This window comes from Rhineura floridana, chromosome 19 (genome assembly GCF_030035675.1).
Source record: "Rhineura floridana isolate rRhiFlo1 chromosome 19, rRhiFlo1.hap2, whole genome shotgun sequence".
NCBI lineage: Eukaryota > Metazoa > Chordata > Lepidosauria > Squamata > Rhineuridae > Rhineura > Rhineura floridana.
In genome coordinates, this window is record NC_084498.1 from 27,187,688 (window position 1) to 27,202,146 (window position 14,459).

At 50.1% G+C, this 14,459-nt stretch overlaps 1 protein-coding gene across 5 annotated transcripts in view; it reads right to left on the minus strand.

Annotated features, from left to right (window-relative positions):
• Positions 1–7,333: 7,333 nt before the first annotated feature.
• The window catches only part of MSI1 (musashi RNA binding protein 1), a 54,304-nt gene continuing 47,178 nt past the window's right edge, over positions 7,334–14,459 (minus strand). For 3 of the 5 annotated variants that reach the window (XM_061602620.1, XM_061602618.1, XM_061602616.1), the window contains 4 exons: positions 12,941–13,006; positions 12,651–12,823; positions 8,984–9,046; positions 7,334–7,588 (listed from right to left, as the gene is read on the minus strand). In XM_061602620.1, the coding sequence (XP_061458604.1) occupies positions 9,005–9,046; positions 12,651–12,823; positions 12,941–13,006 (281 nt within the window). In that variant the 3' untranslated portion in view covers positions 7,334–7,588; positions 8,984–9,004. The remainder of the gene's footprint in view (positions 7,589–8,983; positions 9,047–12,650; positions 12,824–12,940; positions 13,007–14,459) is intronic. The other 2 variants (XM_061602619.1, XM_061602617.1) reach the window with 1 other exon arrangement.

The following is a 14,459-nucleotide window of genomic DNA, read 5'->3' on the forward strand; positions in this document are numbered from 1 at the left end:
AACCTCAGTCTGCACTCAGCCAGGCCCCACCTGTCTGTGGGCCTGCCATCCATCAACTTTTAGTTGGGTGGGACAGGATGTGTCCTTTTTTTATGTTTTTGTCGGATGAGCCCTTCTAGTGAATGAGGCTTTTTTGTTTTAATCTCGAGTGGATGTTAAATGTAAATCGCTCTGAGACCAAAAAAAAATTGTAGTGAGCAACAAGTAACAGGAACAACTCCTCCTCCTCTAGTGAAGAGCCAGTTCAGAGGGCGGCCCTCTCAGTGTTGCCCATGTTTAACTCAGCAGGGGCGAGATGGGGACAAACGGAGTGACCTGGCTCTGCCTGTGATTGGCTCTGCCTCCACCTACTGTCGGGCACTCTGCCTTCTGCCCTGCCAGTCCCAATGGGCACCAGCCGCCACTGTTTAGACTCAACCCTGGTGCAAGGCATTTGGCAGGAATGTCTCTGTCCACTCACCCACCTCCTTCCATTCAAGGTGGGGCTCGTCAGGATTTAGCCCCTGAACCAGTTTTTGCTGCCAGGACTCATAGAATCATAGAACAGGAGAGTTGGAAGGGGTCTATAAGGCCATCAAGTCCAACCCCCTGCTCAATGCAGGAATCCAACTCATATACCCCCCAGGGGGCTGTCCAGCTGCCTTTTGAATGCCTTCAGTGTTGGAGAGCCCACCAACTCCCTAGGTCATTGGTTTCACTGTCGTACCTCTCTAACAGGATGTTTTTCCTGATGTTCAGCCGAAATCTGGGTTCCTGTAACTTGAGCCCATTATTCCAAGTCTGGCACTCTGGGATGACCAAGAACAGATCCTGACCCTTTTCTGTGTGACCTTTCAAGTGCTTGAACAGTGCTATTGTACCTCCCCTCAGTCTTTTCTTCGCAAGGCTAAACATGCCCAGTTCTTTTAGTCTCTCCTCATAGGGCTTTGTTTCTAGTCCCCTAATCATCCTCGTTGCTCTCCTCTGAACCTGTTCATTTGTCTGCATCCTTCTTAAAGTGTAGTGTCCAGAACTAGATGCAGTACTCAAGATGAGGCCTAACCAATGATGAATAGAGGGGAACTAGTTCTTAACGCAATTTGGAAACTAATTCCATTAATGCAGCCTAAAATAGCATTTGCCTTTTTTGCAGCCACATCACACTATTGGCTCATAATGTGATCAACAATTCCAAGATCCTTCTTGCCTGCAGTATTGCTGAGCCAAGTATCCCCATCTTATAACTGTGCATTTGGTTTCTTTTTCCTAGGTGTAGAACTTTGCACTTATCTCTGTTAAATCTCATTCAGCTGTTTTCAGCCCGATGCTCAAGCCTATCAAGATCCCTTTGAATTTCTGTCTTTCGAGGTATTAGCTATTCCTCCTAATCTTGTGTCATCTGCAGATCTGATAAGCATTCCCTGAACCTCCTCATCCAAGTCATTAATAAAAATGTTGAAGAGCGCTGGGCCCAGCACAGAGCCCTGCAGTGCTCACCCTGAAAGTAACAATAAAGAAGAAAACAGGCACACCTGTGTATTTACATTGCCATCACAACCGCTGGATGCCACACAGCTTAAATGGCGACTCCATGGTAGGGGGCAGAGCAACCAGGCAAATCCCACCCACCCCTTCCCTAGATGTTCGCCTTTTTAGAAACGCAAGGACCAATTTACACATGCTGGCCTTTCCCCAACCTCGTGCCCTCCAGATGTTTTGGACCCCCCAACTTCCATCAGCCCCAGGCCAGCACAGCCGTATGGTCCTAGGCCTGAGGAGGGCACCCGGCCAGAGAAGACTGGTCTATTCTGTTGGCGCCTCTCCAAGGTCTGGGCAAGGGAAAGATCTTTCCCAACCCAATTGGAGGTACCGGGAATCGAATGGTTACATGAGCCCAGCTCTTGGGCTTCTCCACTTGCATCCTGTAAGAAATTATCTTGGGGGCCCAGCCCCCAACACAGCCAAATCATTCCCGGAATTGGTGGCCACACACAGTTCTCAGAATCTTGTTAAGATTAGCTCTGGGCACAACGTCAGTACAATCGACAGGTGGCCTGGCACCCACACTCCTGGCACGCCAGGTGAGAAGGTGGAGCTCAAACCCACCAACCAGGCAACGTACTCCAGGAATGGGGCTGGTCTACTGCCCGGGGCAGTCAATGCCACCCCCACCCACCCACCCCGCAACGTGGCTCTTCCTCAACTCCAAGAATGTCCTTGATTCCCTGTACTCAACACCACATCAGCTGCAGTGGCCAGGAGGGCCTGCTCTCAGCACATTGGCGGCTGCCCAGATTTCAGAGCCGTTAAATAAAAGTGCAAGGGGGAGATCCACGTTGATCGGAGGCCAGTTCGTCAACTTGTGGGGCATCCAACCGGCGCTGCACCATCCCCACCACTACACTGCCCCACTTAAATGGTGCACAACCCACAGAAGCTGTCTTCTACTGAGTCAGACCTTCGGTCCTTCCAGCTCAGTATTGTCAACACTGACTGGCAGCCGTTCTCCAGGATTTCAGACGAAGGTGTCCCCCAGCCCTACCAGATGCCATGGGGGACTGAACCTCCTGCTTGCAAGGCAGAAGCTCTGCCACGCAGCACGACCCCTTCCCCAACGGTCACTTCTCCCTATGGAGAGATTTCTACCTCCCCCCCGTAAGACCACCACAAAGCAAAAGCCATTTTCAAATAATTTATTAGGAATTTAAAACTGAAAATCTGGAAAAAGGGGTTACAGGTATGGAAAGAACATCGACGTATAATAAAACTGGCTTAATAAAAACCACAGGTTTATTTTTTTTTCCTCTTTAAAAAAAGAAAGCAAACACACCCACGGCACCGGCAGCTCACAATCTGCAGCCCCCACTCCTGGGCACCAGGCCACGGGAGCCAGAATGCAAACTCCGGATCCTGGCAAGGTGGCAGGTGACGAGGCGGGCAGAGAAGCAGCTCAGTGCGTGTGCCGAGGACGCGGCCCGAGTGTGGCCCCTTGCGCGCACACAACCCCCCCCCCAAGGCTGAAGACTAAAGAAAAATAAACCCAATAAATTGCGGCTGCACTCGTTTTTTTTCTTTTTTAAAAAAACAGACATACAGACTCGTCTCAGTAACAAAAATTATTGCTTTGTGTTTCCAGTACTAATTCGCTAAGTATCCCTCCCCGCTTCTTCCCTCTCCAAAAAGAAAAAGGGAAAAAAAGAGAACTCTCCCAATATTTTCAACCTGCAGCTTCGGGTGGGACTTGTGTCACTTGGGATTTGAGGACAAGGCAGCGGCCGCACCCCCAAGAAGAGGAAGGCAGGCAGGCGTGAGGCAGAGAGAATGGAAGGTGGCACGATGGATCCCTTGCACCTGACAGGACGCACATCTGGAGGGGAGTTTGTGCAATCAGCAGAAACGAGTCAAAAGGTTTTACCTGGACTGTTTTGCTTCAGGATGCAGGAACGTGTGCAGCAGCCTCATACAGAGTCAAACCCTTGGTCTGTCTAGCTTAGTATTGTCTACACTGACTGGCAGTGGCTGTCCAGGGTTTCAGGCAGGAGGCTCTTCCTGTCCTACCTAGAGATGCAATTGGGGACTGAACTAGGGACCTTCTGCATGCAAAGAAGGCGCTCTGCCTTTGAGGCTCGCAGGTTTGAAAGCTGGAGTTAAACAGAGCCTCCTCGCAGACAGAAAACTAGCAGGTAAGGGAGGAGGACTGGTGCTCAGCCTTATCTGCAATACATTCATTTTCTATATGCATAAGAATCTAAGAAGAGCCCGTCTGTGACTGCGGCAGGCCAAAGGGGGCCCATCTAGTCCAGCATCCTGTTCTCACAGTGGCCAACCACATGCCTCTTCCGTAAGCCGGGCCAGATCCCCAGCAACTTGGATTCAGAGGCACACTGCTTCCATCCGTGCAGGGGAAAATAGCCATCGTGGCTAGTAGCCTTCGACAGCCTTCCCCTGCATACAGGGCGAGTGTGTGTCTCCCTTTCAGACAAAGCAGCGTTAACACATCCACGATCAATCTAATACAGGGTTAGGGAAATTGTGGCGTTCCAGATGTTGCTGGGCTCCCACTAGCCAGCGTGGCCACTGGTTGGGGATGATGGGAGCTGAGCGTTCAAGAACACCCACAGGGGGTGTCACAGCTTCCTAATTCCTGTTCCAGTGCGTTGCTCCCTGCTCCAAGAAATGCCTGGAGTGCCTGCAGACCTGGAGAAGCTTTACAGTTCAATCCTGCTGGAGGAATAAAGTTTATTCTAAAAAATTGTCCTTTTTTTCTGTCCCACTACAGTCCTCTGGTCAAAGAGGTGCAGCAGGTTTTTGACCACTTCAAAAACCTGCTCAACCAGAGACAAAGAAAGCACAAGTAACAAGGCCTCTTCCATCCCACTTTCAGCACTATTTTGACAACGGTCAACTATCGCCAGTCTAAGGAAGCAAAAGCCCTGCTTTGGATGCTGTCTTGTTCAGACTTCCCCAGCCAGGTGCCCTCCAGATGTTTTGGAGTACTACTCCCATCAGCCCCGGCCACCACGGCTGTGCTTGAGTAAAGAATCCAGATGTGCTGGCTGGGCCAAATGCAATCCAAGACATCTGCAGGCCACAGGGTTGGCAAAGGCTGGTTTCGTCTCTTGCTAGTATGGGCTAATTTTGAGAAAATGCTTTTCCTCAACGGCCGGCACGTAGAGACAGAGGGCGTCGCTTGGATCTTCCACCCCAGGCACCAAAATGTTGCCGGGTGGAATGGTTTCAGCAGAGATGACGTGACATGACTGCATGTCTGGGTCCTTTTATCTTGCACGTTCCTGCTCAACATAGGAAGGTACCTTATAGAGCCAGACCATTGGTCCATCTACCTCAGTACTGTCTACACTGACTGGCAGCAGCTCTCCAGAGTTTCAGGCAGGGGACATTGGGACCTTCTGCATGGAAGGCAGGTGCTCTGCCCCTGAGCTACGACGCTGTTCCGCAAGGCTTGTTGCAGGAGCATCTTCCACTGGACTATGCCTTGTGAGGGCCTGATCTGCCTGTTTCCCACTGTGCCAGCCACCCTAACGCTGCCCAAAACCTTATAGGAAGGCCCCCTCTGGACCTGGACTGAGCCAGGGCTTGCTTCGGTGGGGGGACACAGTCGCCAGTTTCAAAACCGGGTGCTAGGGGAAGAAATTCAATTGTGAGAGTCAGAAGCAATCTCAAAGCCCACTGGCTGCCTAGCAAGGGATGCTCATTTGCTAGATCAAGTGGCACAATCTGGACCACAGAAAAAGGCAAACAGCTCAAAATGAGGTGTGCAGGTGAACCAAATCGGGAGCGGCATCAAGGGCAGGGATAGCCAACGTGGCACCCTCCAGCTGCTGTTGGACTCCAACTCTTAACAGCCCCAGCAGCCAGAATGGCCGATGCTCAGGGATGATGGGGACTCTTGTCCAGCAACATCTGGAGGGCATCACGTCAGCTACACCTGCTCCAGGGGAAAGGCACCATCCTGTCCCTGGATGGATCAATTCCTGACTGCAGGGGGCAGAAGGTTAAGAAGAACTCAAGGCCACAGAAATTGGGAGGCAGAGGAAGGTGCAGAAGGGAAACACAACACACACACACATTTTCCTACACTTGCAGGCTGTTTTCAAGAGTGCATGGCACTCTGCAGAGTTTCCCTCCTCCCTCACCCCAAGAATAGGGAGCCTAGTTTCCCAACAGGGTCAAGCCTATAGATGTGAAGGCCGGGGGGGGGGGGGGAACAGTAAAATTAGAGAAAAATTTATTTTTTCCCAGGGTTTAAAAATCAGAAAAACCAAGGGAAAAAACTATTGCCCCCATTTCCCCCCCTGAAAACCCTGGCATATCTCTAGAAGCTTCTCATCCTTTCTTATAAATGAACTGCACGCTGACAAAGTAAAAAAAAAAAGGGGGGGCAGCTGCAGCTTGTCTCCCACTCACAGGATCCCTGAGAACCTTTTCCAACCCTGCAGCTCTAGGTGTGCGCCTTACTCAGAAGCAAGCCCCGTCCAGTCCAATGGCCAGGTTCAAGTGGGGCTGCAATTGTAACCTTAGCCCTCCTGCCTAGCAAGACACACACACAGTTTGCCCGGTGCCTGAATTGTCACTCACCTTTAAGACAAAGTGGGGGGTGGGGACGGGGGATAATGGACTTCCTGCACCCCACTGCAAGCCGCTGCCCACCCCACTGGCAGGAACCAGTAAATATTGGGAGAGTTACATCCATCCAAAGCGCTAACAGAGACAAGCATCAGTGGCTGAAGCCCTTTGCAGCAACAGGCGCTGGCTCCTGCCGCGAGAGGGGGCCATGCCTGCCAGCTGAGCCTGGCACAAGCTGCTTTGCAAAACGGCCCCCAGCTGGCTAAGCAGCTCTCACTCAGCCCGCCTGTCCCCCACCCCACCCGGCACGCCCACCCCAGCGCCCTCCTCCCCGTCCCACCAAGACCCCCATCACATCAGAGGTCTTAAAATCTTATACAGTAAAAGGTATAAAAAAAGGAAAAGAGGTTCGATGTGGTCCAGCTGGAGAATATTGCTCACATTTATGGCATCAAAGGCCCAGGAGAGAGGGGAAGAAAGGTCAAAGGAGAAGAAAGGAAGCATAAGAGACCCAGAGTTGCTCCGTGGAGGCCAAAGGCTGCCTTGCGATATTTACATATGATACAGGAAAGATGAAGGGGAGGGGGGAAGGAGGGAATCAAAATAACAATAATAACGGTAACCTAAAATCTCAGGGAGGGGAAAGGAGGGAGGGAGGATTCAGCCACAAGGAACAGTGTTTCCTTTCCCCTTAGCAAAATACACAGCTCTTACCTGTTCTGCAGCAATGCCGCCCTCTGCTAATTCCGCACGTTTCCAAAGCCTCACACTGAGGGAAAGGAAACGTGCCTCCCAAGAGACAGACGGAGAGCGCGCAAAGTACTAGATGCATCGCCCTCTCTCTGCTTCCCTGCCTTCCCTGCAGAGCTGCCTTCGCTTGCCTTCAGCTCACCCTTCAAAAAGAACGCTTTGCTTCCTCCTGACCGACTCCGTCCCTTCCTCCTGCCCCGCCCCCAAAAATATATATTTATTCATATACATATATATATATATATCTAAAAAAAAAGATTTCAAAGCCAAATAAAAATATTCCTCAATAAAAACTACCCTATGCACAATCACAAAAGACCAAACAATAATAATAAAATAAATCCAAATTCATAAAAAGGTTCTTCCAGGAGCGCTGAAAAAGAACCACAACGAAAAAACCCAACAACGACGAGAGGACTGAACACACCTCCCCCTCCCCCTCCCGCCACCCCCCTGCAAAAAAAACAGATTAAAAATAAAAACTAACAAGCTAATGAAATAAATATAAGATGAATCATTGGGTCAGAGGGGGTTTTTTGGGGGGGGAGAAGTGTAAACGGGCTGCGGTTAGTAAGAAAAGGAGGCAAGATCTCCTTGCGTTCAAATCCAGTGCTCAAGATCTGGTCAACGGAGAGACGTCAGGGCAGCCTGGCCCAGCAAACAGCCACAAGTGTGCAGTTTTATTTACTAAAATGGAATCTTGGCTCATCCCTCAAATCAAGTTCTGCCAGATCCTCCAGCTCGCTGTCCTTGGTTTGCTCACTGGGAGAATCTGCAGGAATGAAGGGGCAAAATTAATTTGTAAAAAATAAACAATAAAAAAGAATTACAAAAGATTACCCTCCACAGAATTCTGTACAGGCATAACCCGCTTAACATCGCTTCACTTAACGTCGCCTCGCTATAACATACATGCTCCATATGCCTGTATTTCTCCAGAAACGCTGCTCAGCAGCAGAGGCTTTAGCGCGTGGGGGTGGAAACAGATGCGATCGCGCCACCGCAAACCAGCTGGGAGGCGCGATCGCAATCAGCTGGCTTTAGCGTAGGGCTTTGAGGCTCCGCATGAAGGAGAGGTAAAAAATGTTTTTACTGTAAAAGGTAGTGCTTCACTTTAAGGATATTTTTGGTTTATGTACTCGCTCTGGTCCCACTGAGTACGTTAATGCAAGGTATTACTGCATTTTGCATTAATGGCTGCCACCAGATTAAGAGTGTGCAAGCCCACCTCCTCATAATACTAGACTCCCTCCCACCATAGGGTCATCCAGCGAAGCTGTCCAATGACAAGACCAAAGGAAAGACTCCTTTACACAGTGCACAGTTAAACTATGGAACTCGCTGCCACAAGATGTAGCAACTGCCACCAGTTTGCTCAGCTTTAAAAGAGGATCAGACACATCTATGGGGAACAAGGCTATCCATGGCTACTGCTGTGATGGGTGGATTCTACCTCCCCTCTGAACACCAAAGTCACTGGGAATCTCACAAAGGGAGGGTGCCGTGGCACTTGGGTCCTGCTTGAGGGCTTCCCGTTGGGGCGTCCACTTGGCCACTGTGGGAAACAGGTTGCTCGTAATGTCAGGTGACAAACAGGTGGGCAGCCCCACCCACATGCCAAAATGGCCGGCGGAGGATGTAGGAGCTCAGAATCCAGCCCTCTGGCTGGATCCTGTGCCCCCCCCCAATGGAGTTGGAGTACTTCAGATGGAAGAGGTGGAGAACCGTCGCCCCAAAGGATCTATCACCTATAGAGGTCACCCTTACCTCCAAAGGTGGCAGCACCCACAAGTACAGGGAGGTAAATCTGGGAGAAGGCACCCCCTCAAATATCCTGGACCCAGCTCACATACTGAGCTCTCGAGGTCAAGATCAGCAGCTTAAATTTAGCCCAGAAACTCATGCAATGTTGACGGTATGCATGCTGAAGATGGCTAACGTCCCAGTGGAGCAGACCCATTGAAGTACAACATCCTGATTCCAGCAGTGGCTTCTGGCAAACCAAACAAGAAGGCCACAAAGGGGACTAGCCCTCCTCTTCTACTGTAAGGCTCAACTTAAGTCTCCAAAACTGTCTTCAAGGACAGACCTAGGAACAGCACGAGAGTAGTCTAGCTAGGTCCCCTCCTCCCTTGCGTGCATATACACACGCGGTTGACAATCTTACCTCATTTCTTGGTCCTCAGCTTCAGTGGTAACCATTAGTAAACGCTGTTGCAATCAAAGGTCCCTTCAAAAGAACAGCGCGACATTAACTGGGGTATTATCTAGGGTGCTTCAAACACTCCAAATGTACCATATCCAGGATATGCCAACTAATCCCACTTGTATTGCAGAGCTGAAGGGCTGCACTCTCTGGCCTCTGCCACCGAAGAGGTCACTGGGAAGCTGCACTCACCCTCGCCTCGCAAGACAATCGTCATGGCAAGAGGGAGACCAACTTGGCCCCATCCATCAGCCACTGAAAGAGCAGCTGCTCCAGGGCTAGCTTTCCTCTGCCCTCCTTGTCCCTTTTTCCTTTTGCATTTTGTCTATTGGATTGTGAGGACTGCCTTTCCTTTTAATATACGTACAATGCTTGAAAACCTTTTTTTTTTTGCTCTAGAACATGACTCTAGCCCTCATGATTCTGAGCAAGTACTAACCATTTACTGAAGGATATTTGACTTCAGGCAAAACTAAGGAGGTCCCCACATTTTAAAGAACAGCTAGTAAAAGTAAAGGCCTGTTAGGCTACTGAGTCATTGGTCCACCCATCCCGGCTAGTAGCGGCTCTGCAAAGTCTTTCCTGGTGCTGCTGGAACAGGCTCTTTCATACCCTTCCCCAACCTAGTGCCCTCTAGATATTTTGGATTACAATGCCAGATGACGGGAGTTGTAGTCTAAAATGGGTATGCTGCCTGGGGCTGATGGGAGTCATAGTCCAAAATATTGGACTCAACATTCATGCCGAGGCCACCTTGTCTGGAGCGGCTCAGGACTTCATGACATCCATGACAGCCATGGGGCTGTCTCAATTTGTTACTGGCCCTACGCATGTGTCAGGCCATACTCTAGACTTGATTTTTGCCACTGGGCTAGGGGATGGTGATCTGGGAGTGAGGAATTTTACATCTACTCCTTTGTCATGGACAGATCACCGCCTATTGAGATTTAGACTCACACTGTTTTCTCCCCTCTGCAAGGGTGGAGGACCAATTAAGATGGTCCATCCCCGGAGACTAATGAATCCTGAGGGATTTCAAAGGGCCCTAGGGAATTTTCCGGCTGATAAAACTGACGACTCTGTCGAAACCCTGGTCACTCTGTGGAATACGGAAATGACCCGGGCAGTTGACACAATCGCCCCGGTGCACCCTCTCTGCTGCAGAGCTCAATTGGCCCCTTGGTTTACCTCGGAGCTAAGAGTGATGAAGCAAGAAAGGAGACGGCTTGAGTGCACATGGAGGCGAACTCCTGACGGCTGTAATTATGCTCTTGTGAAGGCCTCTACCAAACGTTATGTGAAGGCGGTGAGGGCAGCAAAGAAGCAGTACTTTGCTGCCTCTATTCAGTCATCTTGCAACCGCCCCGCGGAACTTTTTAAAGTTGTCCGGGGACTTCTACACTCTAGTCCTCCGGATGCAATACAATCATCAATAGCCCGCTGTAATGAATTCGTGAGGCACTTCCAAGATAAGATCACTAACATCCGCTGGGACCTTGACTCCAATATTGTAGCAGTTGAACCTAATGAGGTGTCCAGAACACAGTCCTGTCCGGTTTTATTGGATGAGTTTCAGTTGGTAAAGCTCGAGGATGTGGACAAGGTGCTTGGACAGGTGCGGGCGACCACTTCTGCCCTGGATCCTTGCCCTCATGGCTAATAAAAGCTAGCAGGAATGGAACGGCCGGTTGGGCCAAGGAGGTGATTAATGCCTCCTTACGAGAGGGGGTGGTCCCACCCTGCCTGAAACAGGCGGTGGTGAGACCGCTTCTAAAAAAGCCCTCCTTGGACCCCGATAATTTCAACAACTATAGACCGGTAGCAAATGTTCCATTCCTGGGCAAGGTTCTAGAGCGCGTGGTCGCTCACCAACTCCAGGCTCTCTTGGATGAAACTGATTATCTGGATCCATGTCAATCGGGCTTTCGGCCGGGGTTTGGTACAGAAACGACCTTGGTCGCCCTGTATGAAAAGACAGAGGGAGTGTAACTCTGTTGGTTCTCCTTGATCTCTCGGCGGCTTTTGATACCATCGACCATGGTATCCTTCTGGGGCGACTCACGGATTTAGGAATTGGAGGCACTGCTTGGCGGTGGCTGCATTCCTATCTTGGGAGTCGTCTCCAGAAGGTCATGCTTGGGGAGCACTACTCGAGTCCCTGGGTACCCCAATATGGGGTCCCGCAGGGTTCAGTTCTGTCCCCCATGCTCTTTAATATCATATGAAGCCGCTGGGTGAGGTCATCAGGAGTTTTGGAGTGCGTTTTCAGCAATATGCTGATGATACGCAACTCTACTTCTCCTTTTCATCTTCGTCAGGTGAGGCTGTCGATGTACTGAACCACTGCCTGGCCGCGATAATGGACTGGATGAGAGCTAATAAACTGAAACTCAATCCTGACAAGACTGAGATGCTGTTGGTGGGGGGACACTCTGCCCAGATGGTTGATGTCAGACCTGCCCTGGATGGGGTTACACTCCCCCTAAAGGAGCAGGTCCGTAGTTTGGGGGTCTTATTAGATCCGCTCCTGTCACTTGAGGCTCAGGTAGCCTCGGTGGCACGGAATGCGTTCTACCAGCTTCGGCTGGTAGCCCAACTACGACCCTATCTGGACAGGGAGAACATCGCCTCAGTTATTCACGCTCTGGTAACCTCTAGACTGGATTACTGTAATGCACTCTATGTAGGGTTACCTTTGAAGACGATTCGGAAACTCCAGCTAGTGCAGAATGCTGCGGCCAGAGTTCTTACTGGGACGAAGAAATTCGACCATATAACACCTATTCTGGCCCAACTGCACTGGCTACCAATATGTTTCCAGGCCAGATTCAAAGTGTTGGTTCTTACCTATAAAGCCCTTAACGGCATCGGACCGCAATATCTGATGGAACGCCTCTCTCGCTATGTACCTACCCGTTCACTGCCCTCGACAGCTAAGGCCCTTCTCCGGATCCCAACTCATAAGGAGGCCCGGAGATCAGCAACTAGATCTAGGGCCTTTTCAGTGGTGGCCCCCGAATTATGGAATGCCCTCCCAGATGAGATACACCTGGCGCCTTCTTTGTTATCCTTTCGGTGCCAGGTAAAAACCTACCTCTTTGCCCAGGCATTTTAAGTTTAAATTTAATTTTAATTTTAAACTTAACTGTATTGTAATTTTTATTTTTTAAGTTGTATTTTAATTTTGTTTTTAATATGTTTTATAATCTACACTTGCTTGTATTTTAATTGTGGTTTTATCTTGTTGTACACCGCCCTGAGAGCTTGTTGCTATAGGGCGGTTTAGAAATGTAATTAAATAAAAAAATAACTAAATATAGGAACAAGGCACGCTGTCCTACGCTGAGTCAGACTATTGGTCCATCTAGCTCAGTGCTGTCTACGCTGACTGGCAGGGGCTCTGCAGGGTTTCAGGCGAGAGTCCTTCCCCGCTCCACCTGGAGATGCTATCGGGGATTGAACTTGGGACCTTCTGCATGCAAAGCAGGTGCTCTGCCAGCCCTTCCCCTGAAGGCTGATGGGAGTTGTAGTCTGAAGCATATCAAGAGCACTGGGTCGGGGAAAGCTGCTTTTAACTGCTAGGGGGCGCCTTGCTCCACCCCACTGCGCTTTCCCGCTGCCCACTCACCCCTAGGCTGTGGCCAAAGCCAGTACTTGGGGCAGGACTCGCTGCGCTGATGTAGCCGCTGACTCCTGACTCCTGATTGGCTGCTCCGTAAAGCTCCGCCATCGGCCCAGGGCTGGTTGTGCCCAGGAAGCCACCGGTGCGGCTCGGAGTGGACCCTACAGGAGGAAGCAGAACTAGCCAGTGAAGATGCCAAAGTGATGGCCCCCTTCCCCCTGCCCACCCCCCACCCCTGGCCCAGAGCACAGACAAAACGAGGTGGCATCCCCGCTGGAGAGCGCTGCAGCAGTTACCTGCCCCTCGCACCACGGCTGCCGCCGCGGCCGCCGCCATTGGTCCATACGCGGTGAGGGGGATGGCTGGAAGGAAAGGGAGAGGCGTCAGAGCAGGCACAGGGATCTTCCGCGCAGGCAGGGGCGGCGATGGAGTGGGCGAGGAGGGAGTCAGACAAGTGCCCGGTAAGCCTGTGCTGGAGGAACCCTGTGGCTGTCACCAGGTTGCTGTTGGGTCAGGGATGATGGGAGATGGGAGTCCATCAACACCTGGAGCAGCCTTTTCCCAGCTTTGGGGTCCCCAGATGTTGCTGAACTACAGGTCCCATCATTCCTGACCATTGGCCATGCTAGCTGCTGGGAGTTGTAGTTCAGCAACTTTTTGGGGACCCACAGGTTGGGAAAAGGCTGATCTGGAAGGCCACAGATGTCCGCACGTCCCAATTATAAGATGTAGCCTCCCACACCAGAAGGCGAAGAATGCCTGTCTTTGGAAGAGGCATCCCCTCCTCCTGAGATCAGGATGTGGTCCTCATCGCCAGATGTTGTTGGACTCTTGACTCCCAGAAGCCAGCAGGGCCAATGGTCATGGATGACTACAGATCTTCCCTATCCCTTCCAGAAGCTCTCATGTACCCAGCTGAGGGATGTCACTTTGGGACAGGATGTTTGGTTATTTACATTAATACCCCACCTTTCCTGCAACGCAATGAAGGTGTTCTCCCCTCCATTTTACACTCACAACAACCCTGTAAGGTAGAATAGGGTGAGAGACGACGGTACCTGGCCCAAGGTTGAGTTTCATGGGTGAGTAGGGATTTGAATTTGAAATTTAAAAATTGGGCAAAGTAGTATACTAACTCAATACTAATTATCACCATAAAACAATTAAATCTTCATCACGTAACATGAGTTGTCATATGTGAAGATGGAAGGTTTGCATAATATCCACAATTTGTTAGCTAAGTTGACCGTTAGCCACGTTTCTATATTAAGTATTTATTGTGAAGTTGGTACGTTAAAAGATATATATGTACGCAAGAGGTTGTGGATTTAACACAAACTTTTCATCTTCACGTAGGATGACAAGTTATGCAATGAAGATATTTGTTTTAATTATGTTTTATGGTGATAACTATCAAAGAACAACAAATTTATATATTTTAATACTTGAGTTAGTATCCTACTTTGCACAATTTTTGTAAAAGTCGGGTTTAGATCCTTTGGTGGTACATTTTCAGTGGGGATTTGACCACTAGCCTGCCAGGATCCTAGTCCAGCACCTTAACCCCTACCACACACTGGATCCCTAAACAGGGGCTGGCAGAAAGTAGGTTGGGATTGTGTAGTTAATCAGTATCTCCCATCGAGGTACTGAAAAGACCTAAATCTGCTTATCTTCAGCGAGGTGGTGGCCTCATGTGCACTCAGACCACCCCGAGACCCCAAACCTCATAGGAAGCTGCCTTATACTGACCTTTGGTCCATCTAGCTCAGTATTGTCTGTACTGACTGGCAGCAGCTCTACAGGATTTAAGAC